The sequence below is a fragment of the Xenopus laevis genome, chromosome 1S, assembly GCF_017654675.1.
Source record: "Xenopus laevis strain J_2021 chromosome 1S, Xenopus_laevis_v10.1, whole genome shotgun sequence".
Taxonomy (NCBI): Eukaryota; Metazoa; Chordata; class Amphibia; order Anura; family Pipidae; genus Xenopus; species Xenopus laevis.
The window spans coordinates 182,455,707-182,471,560 of record NC_054372.1 but is presented as its reverse complement, the minus strand read 5'-3'; the positions used below and the strand labels follow the sequence as shown (position 1 = coordinate 182,471,560).

The 15,854-nt window shown below is 39.2% G+C and overlaps 1 protein-coding gene across 2 annotated transcripts in view; it reads left to right on the top strand.

Annotated features, from left to right (window-relative positions):
- parp8.S (poly(ADP-ribose) polymerase family member 8 S homeolog) overlaps positions 1-15,854 on the top strand; it is a 169,619-nt gene that overhangs the window by 87,204 nt on the left and 66,561 nt on the right. For both annotated transcript variants that reach the window (XM_018244495.2, XM_041580576.1), the window contains exon 4: positions 6,589-6,675. In XM_018244495.2, coding sequence (XP_018099984.1) covers positions 6,589-6,675 — 87 coding nt within the window. The remainder of the gene's footprint in view (positions 1-6,588; positions 6,676-15,854) is intronic.

The following is a 15,854-nucleotide window of genomic DNA, read 5'->3' as shown; positions in this document are numbered from 1 at the left end:
CTATTATTTCATTTTTATACTTTAAGGTTGGGATCCCCAACCCTTTTTACTTGTGAGACACATTCAAATGTAAAAAGAGTTGGGGAGCAACACAAGAATGATGACAGTTCCTGGGGGTTACCAAAAAAAACTACTTCTGATATCTTCATACAATATTTCAAGGTAAGGGGGGTATTAAATACACAAATTACATGAATCGTGGTACAGTACACTAAGCACTGGTTACAACCAATTATATACCAAACTCCACTCATAAGTAGTGATGGGCGAATTTAATCGGCAGGCAAATAAATTCACAGTCGGCGAATAAATTCACGAAACGGCCGCAAAAATTGGCTGGCGAAAAAAAACAGACGCTGGCATCAAAAACGGACGCCGGCGTCAAAAATTAGATGCCGGAGCCGTTTCGAAAATTTTTCGGTGAAGCAAATTCACCCATCACTACTCATAAGAATATGTTATATAAGACTATGGGGCAGATTTACTAAAGTGCGAAGTGACCGTTGCTAGAAAAAATTCACCAGAAATCCTATCCATAGGGACATCACCAATTTACTAACAGGAGTAGAGGACAATTTGCTAGTGATGTACTCTTTCGCTAGCGAATTGTCCTCTACTCCTGTTAGTAAATTAGCGCGCCCTATCGCCAGGTGAATTTTTGCTCAGGCGAGCCATCATTACTCCGCAAAGTCACTAAAGTGCAAATTTTACAGAAGTTTACCTCTTTAGCCAGAATTTTCTTTGCCAGCTGAGACCTGGTGAACTGATAAAATTAAGCTGCATTCCAATTAATCTTATGTCAGTGACATCATATCCTGTATGTCCAAAAGTTATTAAAATGATATCAATTGTAACTATTACAAATTTTGGTTGTAACCTATTTTTTTTACCATTTGAGGTGCATGCCATATTTGTTTTAGGGTGGTCTAGGACATTAGAGGATTTATTTTTTCTTTATTTTGTTTCATTGGACATTTGTAATAATAAGTGGCCACTTCAAGCATTGGCACCGACATCTCTAATAAAACCATATATATGACCTATATGTACCCGCCCTATTCCAATTGACCTAAGCGCAAGTGTACTAACAACGTCGTTTCACTAGGCAAAGCGAAAGTTTGCTCTGAAATACTTGCGCTGATGAATTAATGCTAGCGAAACTTCACCAGCATTCGGCTGCCGAGACACAACATTGCATTTAATGAATTAGTGTAGAGGTAGTGAATTTGCGCCTGGCGAGGTGGAGCAAAGTGTGGCAAAGCCTTCACAGGCGAAAATTCGCACTTTAGTAAATTTGCCCGTGTCTATGGTTCTTGTTTAATATGTATACTGATTACACAGTCATTGCCAACCAGTTAGGTAAACGCTTTCTTTAAATGCATTTATTTTGGAACTTATAGTTGATTGCTTAAATTGCTAACTGGTTGCTATCATGTGGAGAATTGTTTCCTAAGCTTGTGACTAAATGCCATGTTTTTTGCTCCTACTGGTCTCTGTGACACGCATGCCTTTAGTTAAAGGGATTCTGTCATAATTTTTATGGTGTCGTTTTTATTTCTAAATTACACTGTTAACTCTGCAATTAATTCACGCTACAATATAAAATTTCATTCCTGAACCAGCATGTGTATTTGTTTTAGTTGTAATATTGGTGTGTAGGTGCATCTCAGGTCATTTTGCCTGGTCATGTGCTTTCAGAAAGAGCCAGCACTTTAGGATGGAACTGCTTTCTGGCAGGCTGTTGTTTCTCCTACCCAATGTAACTGAATGTGTCGCAGTGGGACCTGAATTTTACTATTGAGTGTTGTTCTTAGATCTACCAGGCAGCTGTTATCTTGTGTTAGGGAGCTGTTATCTGGTTACCTTCCCATTGTTCTGTTGTTTGGATGCTGGGGGGGGAGGTGAGATCACTCCAACTTGCAGTACAGCACTTAAGAGTGACAGCAGTAAAGAGTGACTGAAGTTTATCAGTGCACAAGTCACATGACTGGGGGCAGCTGGGAAACTAGCAATATGTCTAGCCCCATGTCAGATTTCAAAATTAAATATTAAAAAATCTGTTTGCTCTTTTTGAGAAATGGATTTCAGTGCAGAATTCTGCTGGAGCAGCATTATTAACTGATGCATTTTGAAAAAAAAGAAATTCCATGACAGTATCCCTTTAAGGATCTGGCAGGCTATATAAAGATCCAATACATTATTAGCCGGCCTTCACTCTAACTAATATGCCTTGTTCCTATACTGGTTGTACTATTAAGGTACTATCGGCATATCACTTATCTTTGCAGCACAAATGTCAGTGGCAGTTACTATGGAAATGCAAATTAGATTATTTTTTTCCCGGGATCACGATTCTTTTTTTTTTTTCGCTTTAAAATGTTATTTGGCTTCTAAGACAAGAAATGAGACTGAAGCACATATTTAACATATATCACTATCAGGAAATGTACTTCTCCGATTCACCAGAGACCCCCGTTCTGTACTTGCTGGCAGGGTTGGATGTCAACAACAACAACACGAATTTAATTAAATTATGCAAATGGATGTAATTTATGGGAGTTATTTACTCAAGTAGACAATATGAGTTAGAGGAGGCCCTTTAATAGGCACATATCCCTTCTCTGGTGTCAGGAACAGGGCAAAGGAGGCAAATTCCTGTGGCCCAGCATGTACAATATAATGTGAATGAAGCATCCCTTAGACATTGAAGAGCCATCATTATAAACCATGCCCAGTTATGCCCATATGCCCTTGAAAAATTAAGTCTAAGGATTATTTTCTCCTGCATTAACTAAACCATGCCCAGTTATGCCCTTATAGGAGAAATCAACCTGTTCTGAAAAAAACCCGTACACCCCACCCCAGGTAGACCTCCCTCCCTCCTCCCCCCAGGCTAAATGCCCCCTACTCCATACTTACTCCTCACCGCAAATTCTTCCAGCGAAGTTCTACCCGTCCATCTTCTGCGTCCTCTGTAAGCTGACTGCGAGATCTGCAATTCCTGTGTAATTCCGCGCATGCATAGTTGCCCAAACCGGCAAACTGCTCCAACTGCGCATGTGCAGAAATACCGATCTCGCAATCAGCTTACAGAGGATCCAGAATTTCCTTATAGGGGTTTTTGTGGTTAACAAGTTGTCTAATTCTGGGCAGTGTCATTCTGTGGCTACTAAAGAAAATACATTTTTTTGTCTCTCTTTCTATTTCCAAAATGTTGATAGATATGGATTGTTGCTGTGCACACTCACCATATTGCTGTTACTATGCACACTAGTAACAACTGAGTAAGTGTTTCTACACACATTAGTCATGTAGCGCACAACCTCAGTGACTGTTACTATATATACAATACTAGTAAAGTTGCTGTTACCATGCTCACTAGTTAAATGACTATGGCAATGCTCATCAGCTGAGCAACTCTTACTGAGTAGCTCTTACTATGCATACTAAGTAGTTATTATATAAACTAAACAAATGTCTGTTGCTATGCAGGGTATACATAAAAGTGCCATAAGTAGCTGTTACTATGCAAACAAAATAAGTGGGCATTAAAATCCTCACTATATTGTATTACATATCAGCCAAGTGGGCGATAATCACATGAGTAACTAGTACCATGTGCATTGGCCAATCTCTACTACTATATGCAGTAGATGAGTGGCTGTTGCTATGCACAGTAAGCAACAGATCACTCTTACTTGACTTACAGTCACTTTATTTACTTACTTTAATAACTTATTAATAACTTCTCTATGTATCTCTGTAATTCTGAATTACCTTAAAATAGGTAATTCACCTTTGAATTGACTTTTAGTATGTTATAGAATGCACAATTCGAATGAACGTTTAGGTCGGTGTCCATTATATATTTTTATCGTTTTTTTTAAAAAATTGCTTGCCTTCTTCTTCTGTATCTTTCCAGCTTTTAATTGGGGGTCTCTCACCCCCATCTAAAAAAACAAATGCTCTGTAAGACTACACTTTTATTGTTATTGCTACATTTTATAACTCATCTGGACTAGGGGACTTCTCAGTTTGACCCTATGCCTTGAGTCATCCCTTGAACCCCATTATTATATAACTTGAATAAAACCAGGAGACAGAGATGGGCGTAAAATGGCCACAGCATTTATTTACATTTTATAAAAATATAGGACCTTGCCAGCTTAACCCGAGGCAATATTCTAAAGCCAGAATTTAATAAGAGAGAACATGAGAGAAGTTCAGCAGCCCTGCTGCCGGACCTGAATATACAGAGTGTCAATGATAGGAAATCCAAGCAGGCTGCCACCTAGTACAAGCAGTAGTAGCATTTGTATTAATCAATCCACTGTGCACTCACAGGAGAGAACCTCCTTTCTCCCTCTTCTAAATTTACCGTACCACCTCTGTTACAAATAAAACTTAAAATACATTATCATATATCTATTGTTTTGATCCAGAGGAAAGCAAAAACCCATCCTGAAGCCACTGCCAATTATGCCTTAAGAGGAAAAAATTCCTTCCTGACCCCAGTGGTGATTGGAAACATTCCCTGGATCAAACATCTGACACCTCAGCACCCTGAGGATGGAAAAAGCCTGAATTGAAAATGCAGCATCTCAGAAATGCCAAGGTTGTGTAAAAGTCAATGGGAGTGGTCCCTATCAGTTACTGTGGTTTGCGCTGGAATTAGCACGAAAATCAGACTATTTCTGGCTTTTGAGACTCAAATTAAAAAAAAGGAAAAAGTCCGAAAAAATCGAGTGATTTGGGGAAAAAAAAAACATGCAATTTGCATTTTTTTGTGTTTGTATCCAATAAAAATGTGAATTTTTAATAATAAATAAGGTCCAATCGTTTGGATGAAATTTTTTCATTAAAATATTCAGATAAATTGTGACTTTGATAAATAAGGTCCCCCCTTGTTATATAAAAGTGCATGCAGGAAAACATCCACATTCAGTTATTAACAGATAATATGAGAACATAAAGAAGATTACTCCTGAGATTTTGCAAAATATGCAAAATGGGAGAGGTTAGGTGGGATGTTTCTATTTGCTTAGAAGATAAGGAAGTGAACTGCTTCTTCCCGTGACATCGAATCCCTCTATTTCTCTGACCAACTCCTGCCTTAAAGAGCAGGTTAAGGCAAAAAAATAAAATCCCATTTTTACTTTCTTTAATGAAAAAGAAACCTATCCCCAACATACTTTAATTAAAAAATGTGTACCGTTTTTATAAGAAACCTGACTGTATGCAATTCTCCCTTCATTTACTGCTGTGGATAGGAATTGTCAGATGGTCCCTAACTGCTGAGCAGGGAAACAATCATACTTATGAACAGCAGGGGGAGCCCCCGCCTTACTTCCCAGCCATGCAGAACTCAAGCAGCTTTGTTTATGACGATCCCTAAGCAGCCCAGACCACACTGAGCTAGTGATGGGCGAATTTGCGCCGTTTTGCTTCGCCGAAAAATTTGCGAATTTCGCGTGAAATTCGTGAAACGGCGAAAAATTTGCGAAACTGCGTTTTTGACGCCGGCGTCCGTTTTTTCGTAAACATTTTTTTGGCGCCGGGGAATTTTTGCCGCGAATTTTCGCGGGCGTTTCGCAAATTTATTCGCGTGCGGCGAAACGCGCAAATTCACCGCGAATTCGCGCCTGGCGAATAAATTCGCCCATCACTACACTGAGCATGTGCACAGTCTTAGTCTTGCAAAGATGTTGAACAAAGTTACAAGATGGTGACCCCCTGTAGCCAACTTTGAAAGCATAAATTATTTGTTTGATTAGGCTTTGTTGTGCAGTAAGTTCATATTTATGTTTAGTATACAAAATACAACATTTCTAGCCTTATTCTATTTTAGACTTTCCTTGTCTCATTCCTTCTCACCTAAACACAACTTCATGTGATTCTGCCCATCTTTAACCTAGACCAGTATAATCTGGCTGCTGGTTATTCGGATCCCTTTTCATGCAGCCCCTGCACTTTTGGTACTAGGGATTTCCTTTCTATTCAGGCCTCTCCTATTCCAGATTCAATGTTGGTTGCTATGGTAATTTAAACTGTAGCAACCACATTGCTGAAATTATAAACTGGAGAGCTGCTGAACAAAAAGCTAAATAACACAAAACCCACAAATAATAAACAATTAAAAACTGTGATAAACTCCTTGGCTAGCAGTGGAAATGCCCTTAACCAAAATGTCCACAAAATCTGGTTACTACAAAAAACAATTGCAATTTGTCTCAGAATATCACTCTCTATTTCATACTAAAAGTTAACTCTAATTTGAACAGTTTGTTGAAGGCCCTAGTAATGGCCATACTGGAAAGGAAATATCATATGATGAAAAACTACTTATGTAATTCTGCATTTACCGTGTGACTATTTGGCTGCCGTGAAGCCAAAAAGCTGAAAACCAGATCAGTGCAACATACCTCATGCTGAAGTGCAGGCAATGATCCTGTGGCCCCGGCTAGACACAAGTTAAACTCAGCATCAGAACATTGGATTATTATCTTTGCTGTGATTTCTCTTCCCGTAGAGCAATGAAACTGATACACGTTCATGTCTTTGATTTTCATCTCTCCTTCTTCTCCGCAGATAACACTTACGTATCAAGCTCCGAAAATGATGAAGATGTGTTAGTTACAACAGAACCCATTCCAATCATTTTTCACAGAATTACAGGTAACAAAAAAGCAAGCGAGAAAGAGAGAGGGAAAATAGAAGTATTAAAGGATGGGTATATGAAAGTGAATGAATGGCAGATAAAGATGAAGCCACTTGGATTTGTGTGTTAAATGCATCATAACTGAAGAAACTGGGGCAAAAAGGCAAAAAAATAAAATCCCATTTTTACTTTCTTTAATGAAAAAGAAACCTATCTCCGTTATACTTTAATTAAAAGATGTGTACCATTTTATAAGAAACCTGACTGTATGCAGTGAAATTCTCCCTTCATTTACTGCTGTGGATAGGAATTGTCAGATGGTCCCTAACTGCTGAGCAGGGAAACAATCATACTTATGAACAGCAGGGGGAGCCCCTGCCTTACTTCCCAGCCATACAGAACTCAAGCAGCTTTGTTTATGACGATCCCTAAGCAGCCCAGACCACACTGAGCATGTGCACAGTCTTAGTCTTGCAAAGATGTTTAACAAAGTTACAAGATGGTGACCCCCTGTGGCCAACTTTGAAAGCATAAATTATTTGTTTGATTAGGCTTGTGGTGCAGTAAGTTCATGTTTATATTTAGTATACAAAATACAGCATTTCTAGCCTTATTCTATTTTAGACTTTACTTCCCCTTTAACCTTTTCATTTACATACCAAAGCACCATTGTTAACAATTAGATGGGATGTTGTGACGCAATTTTCTGTGTTTAATAGGATAAGTGGGTTAAATGTGTTTAATTATTCTGTGTTAAACACATGAACCAAAGTGGCTTCATCTGTATGATGGAAGGAGATTTAGCAAGGACAAGTGGGGGATAGAAAAAATATAGAGTTTGGTGTTATGCTTCTATTGCCTTGGTTAGTGGGTGCCCACAATTATGATGGACTTCTGGGGAAAAAGGCCGTTTTCCAGCATGTGTTTTACCCACAATGCAGCATTTCCCCCCAGAAGTCCAGCATAAGGGTATGACTACACTGACGTTTTCGGCGCGATCCAACACGCTGCAACAAAATGCCAGCGTCAAATCGCATGCGATACAAATATGGTAAATGAATGCAATCTCGGATGAAGTCGCAGCATTGATCCGACGCGACACGACTGCTATGCTGCATCTGCATCCGACAGTCGTGTTGCTTCAGATCACCGCTGCGATTTCATCCGACATTTCTATCTCTTACCTTATTTCCATTGCATGCAATTTGACGCCAGCGTTTTGATGCAGTGCATCAGATCGTGCCGAAAGCGTCCGTGTAGTCCTACCTTAAGTGTTAGGTAGTATAGCTTGTAAGCTCCTGGGGCAGGGTCTGATGTGTATGATATACATATGTGCTATATAAATAGTTTTTGCACTATATATAAATAAAGGCAAATAATAAGCTAGCATACGTCTGCTCTGATGGCAAAGAAGTCTTACTGATTTGTAGCTTCATGCCTCTTACATTGCTAACACTCCCACTACCCCCCCATCTGGGAAACTTTCCAAGACTTGCAAGTAACGGATCTCATACTTTATAGAAATGACATCTCCTTTTTAGGTTGTATTTATTTATTTTAAAATCTTGATGTTTATTTACAAGGTTGCTAAGTATAACTACGTAGTGGAACATTCGATTGTTATGGAAACTGCCATCAGAAACAAATTGCATGAAGCTTGTAAATGCTGCACCCAGTGGGGAATAGCAATGACGTCTCTCACTGTCTGCTGTTCCATCTAATTACATTATGTCGCTGTGCCCTTTATTCAATGTAAGTCATGTGATCCTAAGTACAAGCTTCCTGGTTTATAACAATGTTTCTCAGTCTGAGGCATTGTGCCCTACGCAATATTCTGGAAGAAAATTTTTTACAACATAGGCATGTTCTTCTGTATGTTCCATTTTTATAAGGGGCTATGTCTATTAAAAGGGCTATTATTTTGGGGTATTAACAGGCATGAGGCTTTGTGGGGTCTTGTACAGTTGCAGTTGCATGCAGTCGAAGAGTAATGACTTGCATTGTGCTCCTCGTATCTCAGGGGTAGGAGCTGCAACAATGGGGTGGTGTGTATAGTAAAGCTTCAAGATCTCAAGGGTAAGGGCTACAGCTGTGGGTAAGTGAGAATAGTAAAGTGATACATTATCAGAGAAAGTTGCAACAACTTTGGAAAGAATATTTAGTAGGGCTGTCAGAGTTTGGGACTACAACTATGGGAATAGTTACATGTATAGTAGGATGAGATGACGTCAAGGGAAGGTGACTCAACTGTGCTATAATGTATAGATCATGAATGTATGTTAAACCAAGAGGGCCCATACTTTACTAATGTGAGGTCTACTTTTAGTGATGTTGTCCCATTGTGATCTACATCCATAAAATCATTGTTAGCATTCTGTTCGATTTATGAAAAAATGTATCTTGTTACATTTAACAAACAACTATTTCTTATGTAAACTTAACATAATAAATATCTGAATGAAAAGCATGAAATAAGAAGGTGCTATAGACAAGTTGCTTGTTGACAGTGTCTTGACATCTACTGATCACCAGCTAAAGGTCTACTGGTAGATCCCGATCTACTGTTTGGGCATCCCTGTGTTAAAGTCACATGGAAAAGGTTGAAGATCCCTTCCTTCAGATTCAGTTGATCCCATTTCTCAACATAGGTTCAATTTTACATGCGTTAAATGTGCAGATTGGTGTTCATTGTGTTACTTACATCCCGTTAGAACAGTCTATCCTGGTTAGTGTTTTCTTGGGATATAACTGTGTGTCAGATCATCACCTAAATATGAAAGGCACCACCATTCTCATGGAAACACTTAATGATGGAGAGAGGATGTTGTCCATAGCTTGAGATAGGAGGTCCTAGTAAAGGGTGAGACAGGAGTGTAACATCCTGCCAGGAATTGAACCAGTGACTTGATGTTTTTTTGCTGTTTGTATTACCTCTACTCTAAAGGGGTGGACAGCTAAGACCCTGGTAACTGTTTAGGTATCCTTGTATTTCTTGGTAGGCATAGTGAGCTCATCCATTTTTAATCTGGCCATAGGTGCTCATTATTAACCATTAGTCTGCCTATACAACCCCCCTGCTCTGCACTGATTTACTGCACCTTATAGGTCAAGTATGATTGGTCCTAGGTTCTCTGATCCTCTGTTCCCTGTGTGACTTCCTGGTTCTGACCCCATTTTGTTCCTGACCTTCAGTTTGACTCACAATTCTGCTCCTGCTATCTGGTTCTGACCCGGCCTCTCTGACTACATCCAGCTCCTTTCTTACTGGCTCCTTCCCTGACTATACATTCACCGCCATTGGGATGTGGGAGTTTCTGGATTCTCATGCAGTAAGTCTTGGTGGTACCCAAGTAGCTAAGGACCAGACCCAAAGCCAAAGGTGACTGTTATAGGCAGAAGAGCACACCTAGACAGGAATCCATTCACTCCTCTGGGGTTTGGGTTTGCCCTACGGGACAAGGAGGCCTCATAGAAAGCACAAATCAGGTCGGGGGGGGGGGGGGAGCTGAATGAGATAACGGTGTACCTAGATGGTTTAAAAAAGGAATAATAAGGACTATTTAGTAAGCATCCAACTCCAATGAGGAGTGTGATGGATTGAATGATTCTTAGTATCCCACAAGAGATATGGGCTCAAGTGTGTGACTTAAAGGGGAGGTTCACCTTTAAATTAACTTTTAGTATGCTCTAGAATGGACAGTTCTAAGCAATATTTAAATTGGTCTTCGTTATTTAATTTTTTTATAGTTTTTGAATTATTTGCCTTTTTTTGCTGACTCTTTCCAACTTTCAAATGCCTATAACACTGAAAAACAAAGGTGTTTTTTAGATAGCGGATCGTTCCGTAATTTGGATCTTCATACATGAAATCTACTAGAAAATCATGTAAACATTAAATAAACCCAGTAGGATTTATTATATCTTAGTTTGGATCCAGTTCAATGTACTGTTTTATTATTACAGAGAAAAAAGGAGAGGAAATCATTTTGAAAAATTTGGATTATTTGGATAAAATGGAGTCTATGGGCGACAGCCATTCTGTAATTCGGACTTCTGGATAACTGGGTTCCGGATAATGGATCCCATAACTGTATATAAAAAAAATTTAAATGTGGGGACAATTCCAATATGATCCAAAAGTCATACGAACCTTGAATTCATACGACTTTATCTTTGCGACTACGGACAGTTTTAGGGTACCAGTGTGTTTCAATGGAAGACTGCGGAGGAGTTGTCTTTGTAATTGTTGCTGTTTCAACCCAAGTGTGAGAGTCCTGTTCATTTTGCTGTTCTCATTCCTGAATATTTTTTCTATTGTGGCACCTGGCCTAATCCTTTTGATTATTTATTATGTGGTTAAGTATGACTAGCACTTCTCTGGGGGATTTGCACCACGCTGAGCACACAAACCATCCTTAGAAAACCAACAAATGGTTCATCCTTGAGTGGAAGGGGTTAGAAGTGTAACCCGTGCTGGAGTGATCTAACAAGTGCATTCACTGTGTTAGTAAATCATGGTCAGATTGCCCAATTTTTTAATAAAACAAACTTGGCAGCTCTTTCTAAGCCACATCACTTTGAAACACTGGACTAACTAGTTGTGTGTGTGTGTTCTTCAGCAGTCTGTCCCAGCAGACCATGTTTTCATTTTTATTGAGAATCTGGTTGAAGCGTGCAGTCCTATGTGGCTCTGGATATTGCTTATATAATCAGTAGGTTATTGCCGCAACTATCTATATAAATTTTATTTATTGACAGCAATAAAAGTCCAGTTGCAAATTACTTTTTTTTTTTAAAATGATTCCGTATGATGGCAAATACCAAATAAAGTAGCCGCCCCTTTCAGATTAAAATGAGAATTTCTCGCTCGTTCTGAGTAGCGACTGCCATCGTTCCTTCGCTGTTTTAGCAGAGGGATGGAGATTCTTTCAGACTTGATTTCTATGTGGGGAGTAATGACATTTAAAGCACCGTGCTTCTTTGTTGCTTTCAAAAGAGGAGACTGCAAATTAAATTCAGAAAAGAATCAGTCTGACTGAGAATGAAACAAAACAGCATCTGGACTGAACACCTGGGCTGGAAGCAATCTCTTACAGACACATCATGGCCTATTACCATGATCACCCACTAGTGTTCTTCATCATCTTCATCCTCATTACAACCAGCTTCAGTGCCATCTGATGCCTTGGTTGAACTATATCTTAATTATGCATATACATCAGTGCAGCTTTTGAGAACAAAGCATATGCATTTCACAGTAGTATGGCTACGGGGTTTTATGGCTTCTGAAAGTAGATGTGTCCTTCATTAGCCAGCCTTCATATAGTATCACAGGCCGGACCTATGGAATTTGGTTGATTGGCACATCGGTCATTCCAGGAAAGAAGTCAGAGCAGTCAGTACCTGTGGGGTTGAACTACTGAGCTAAATAAAGCAGGAAATATAAATTATCTGGTGGTCCTCTTGCAACTGGATATAAAGGAAGAACCACAAGAAATACTAAAGATGGATGTTTTCTTTAATTTAACTTAAAGATTTAACTTTTAGTATGATGTAGGGTGAATAACTTTGACTCCAGAAGTGTAATAGCTGTGCTCAATTAAAAATAGTTGCACTCAGGTAGCGGTTTCTATTGGTTGGGATACAGGAGTTGGGGGCATCTCCCTGCCTCCTTCTGCCCACCCCTCATGAATAGAGTGCTGAAGAATGCAGGTAGCACTGTATTCATGGAGGGAATGCAGGTTTGGAATGCAGAGACCTCTGCCAATTTTTCTGTAAGGCAAAAATCATGGTAGATTGCACCCATGCTACGCCCTGTCCTGCAGTAAATAACCCCAAGATTATGTTAAGATTATTTGCTCAGGTTCATTAATTTTTTAATAGTTTGGTGCTAGGCAGCTCTTCAGAATGAGTATTGAAATAGTTCTCTTTTTCCGAGGGTTACTGTCCTTAGCAACCAAGCAGTAGTATATATAGACTGGATAATAAATATGAGAGGGCCTTAAGGAAAATCTAAACCTTAACACTCACCTATTTTGTAGAGGTGACCAATACCCAGAATACTTTGCATTCATAGCAGCAATGCCTCATCTTCATTGAGTCATGCAATGTCACTCTCGGCCCCCTTTCAAATGTATATTTGCTGATTGGCAACCAGCGCTGAAAGAAGAGTAGGGGTGCAGATATTGCCCAGCTCAAGGAAGGATGAGACATGGCTGTATTGACTGGAAGCTGAAGGGAGACCAATTTATAGCAGATAACCTGTAATATGACATATAGGGCCAGATAAATTCAGTGGGGGTAAAAGTTATCTCATGGTTTATTATGTGAAAACTCACCGACGAGATTCAATTCAAGGAGAAAAAAAACATTTCTCCAATACAGATTTTCCCACAGACTTCAATAGAATTCTCACATGATAAACAGTGAAATAAGTTTTTTTTTAATTTAATTGCATCTCAAATTGAATCTCGGCCATGAGTTTTCACGATTTTTCACTGAATTGATTCTGGCCCAAAGTCTGGGGCTCTTATTTCAGTAATTCATGGAGGCTTTAATTCCCCAACACTGGAAACCCACCCTTCTCATTATATCATACTGAGTAAGGTAGGGCAGGATGAATGAGGGCAGTCACCAGTGATCCCCATTGTTTAAGTACTCCCATACTAAATGTACCAGCCCATAAAGAGTTAGGAGGTGGAACCATGTTCATCCTAAGTTTCTAAGTTTTGGTTAAATATACTAGAATCTGCCCATAAAGCCATTAAAACTCAATTCAACGGCAAAAAAATGAATTAAAAAAAACTTAAATCTGTTGTGCGAGCATGAAGCTTCATGCACTAGACTAGATGTCTCCATATACCCTAGCAAGAGAAGACACATGACTACTTTCTTCATAGTGTTTGATGTCTAGGACATAAAACTTCATGCCTTTTATATCATAGGGAATTTATGATTATGATTACAAGATGACTGATGGATGGATTTCTTCTTGCATCATCTATGATCCATCCATTCCAGCTTCAGTATCATCCTCCCCATTGGGCCTCAGCTATTGGCCTGATACCCAAACTGTTAATCGTCATATTATGTCTGCTATGTTACCCTTTGATTAAGCAGAGCAGACATACAGCACATTTATTGATCAGCACACTCTTCTGATGGTTTTAGTAAACAGAATTTCTTTCTGTTTCATGTGAAGTGATCAAACATAAAATGGTCCTTTTCACTACATGCAATATCAATTTTGGCCTAGTAGGCCTAAAGTAAAATAGATCTGTACAACATAATATAAATGTAAAAATTTGTATAATTCAGGGGTTACCCACCATAAATAATTGGCATGGAACTTTACTAGTGATGGGCGAATTTATTCGCCAGGAGCGAATTTGTGGCGAATTTACGTGAATAAATTTGGAAAATTGGCAGGAAAATTTGCCGGCAAAAATATATTTGACGCCGAAGATGATTCGGACGCTGGAGACAATTCTAGGCGCCCATTTAATGGGCGTCAGAATTGCGGAATTGTCGCTGGCGGCGCAGGAAATTTGAGAATTCTTCGGCGAAGCAAAATGGGAGAAATTCACCCATCACTAGACTTTACCAATATAAGCCAATGATCTTCATAAACTCCACACTCTTTTATGGTGGCAATGACGCATATCAATATATACAGGGCCCAATTATTCATTGTAGTACATATTTGCCTTCCAATATTAATAGTACTGTTTATTGAAGAAAGAAGGGTAAGAGGATCACTTGATCACAAATGCCCCAAGCAGTTGCACTTTTCCACTAACAGGAGCATTGGGTATCAGGTAAGTCATTACAATCATAGGGGGGGGGTGCCCTAACATTTGGCACCCCCCCTGGATTGGAACTTTGCTTCTTTAAAGGCAAAGGCTAAATTCGTACAACCTCTGTGCTGTGCAGAGTTTTACACATGTAGAAACTAAAAGTGGCAAGAGATTCTTATTATTTGAGGACTGAGCCGCTGGGCGATTGACCTAAAACATTATTACAGGCTTGTATCTGAAACTGAACACTTGAATGATATTGCTTTGGAAAAGCCAGCAGTCTAGTTACAAGAGTAGCAGTTAGCTTTCGCCCTCTTGCCTTTCTCTGCCAGCCGCCCTTATATAATTCCCATCTGTATTTCTTATGGTCTTGGCTTGCTGCCTTCAAACTGGCATTGGCCGCCGGCACAGACACCAATGTGAGTGAGTTCTCTTACAGCCCCTGCTTATGCTTTAATCATATTTATATACTCTTCTTAAAATTGCCTAGTTTTAAACAAACTAACAATTACAGAGAGGCAAAACTAATTATCTAGGCCTTATTTATAAGGGCAATAACACTGCTGATCGCTTGCTAATGAAATGTATAGCGAGTACAAAGGGTTATCTTGGTCTTGCCCAAAAACATGCCCTATGGGTAGTGCAGGCTATTGCATATACCTTAACTCCATGGGTTTTTTTTTCAATGCAATTACATTTTATATTTTTCCAGCTTTCCTGTGCATTTATCTTGATTTGGCATAAATTCAGAAACAGTCTTTTGTTTTCTTTTAAAGAAAGATAATGAAACTAGATTTTTATCTTCTCAAAGGAGAAATGATTATTAAAGACATTACTCACCATGAGATTTCATTTAAGCTTGATGTAAACAATATTTTTCTTGTTCAGTCTAAGGACTTGCCCTTTAAAGTCATTAGAGAATGTGTTGGCTGTTAATATCACTGGTTAAATAGTTTTGCTTTCGTTTTGCTGTTAGTTTGGTTATTTATTAGCAGTTCACAGATAAAATTAACTGGCTTCATTCTTCTTAAACTTTGGGGCAAATTTACTAAAGTGTGAATAGCTAACGATTCGCCAGCTTGACGTCATTTCGGTACTTTGCCGATTTACAGGCGCAGGTGTAACTTCGCTAGCAAAAGAGACTGGTGCTCATTCGCACTCAATCGTCAGGCGAAGTTGTGCTCTGGCGAAGGGATGTAATTGCGCAAATTCACTAAGATGCGGATTTTACTGAACGTTACCTCTTGCGCCAGACTTGCCTTCGCCACCACAGACAAAGCGAAGTGCAATAGAGTAGGTAAAACATCCTCAAAATTTAGTTGAACATTGAACATTTGCTTTTTTCAGGGCTGCAAAAAGAGCGTAAACATTTTGGGGTAACCGGCTTCCCCCCTAAATTT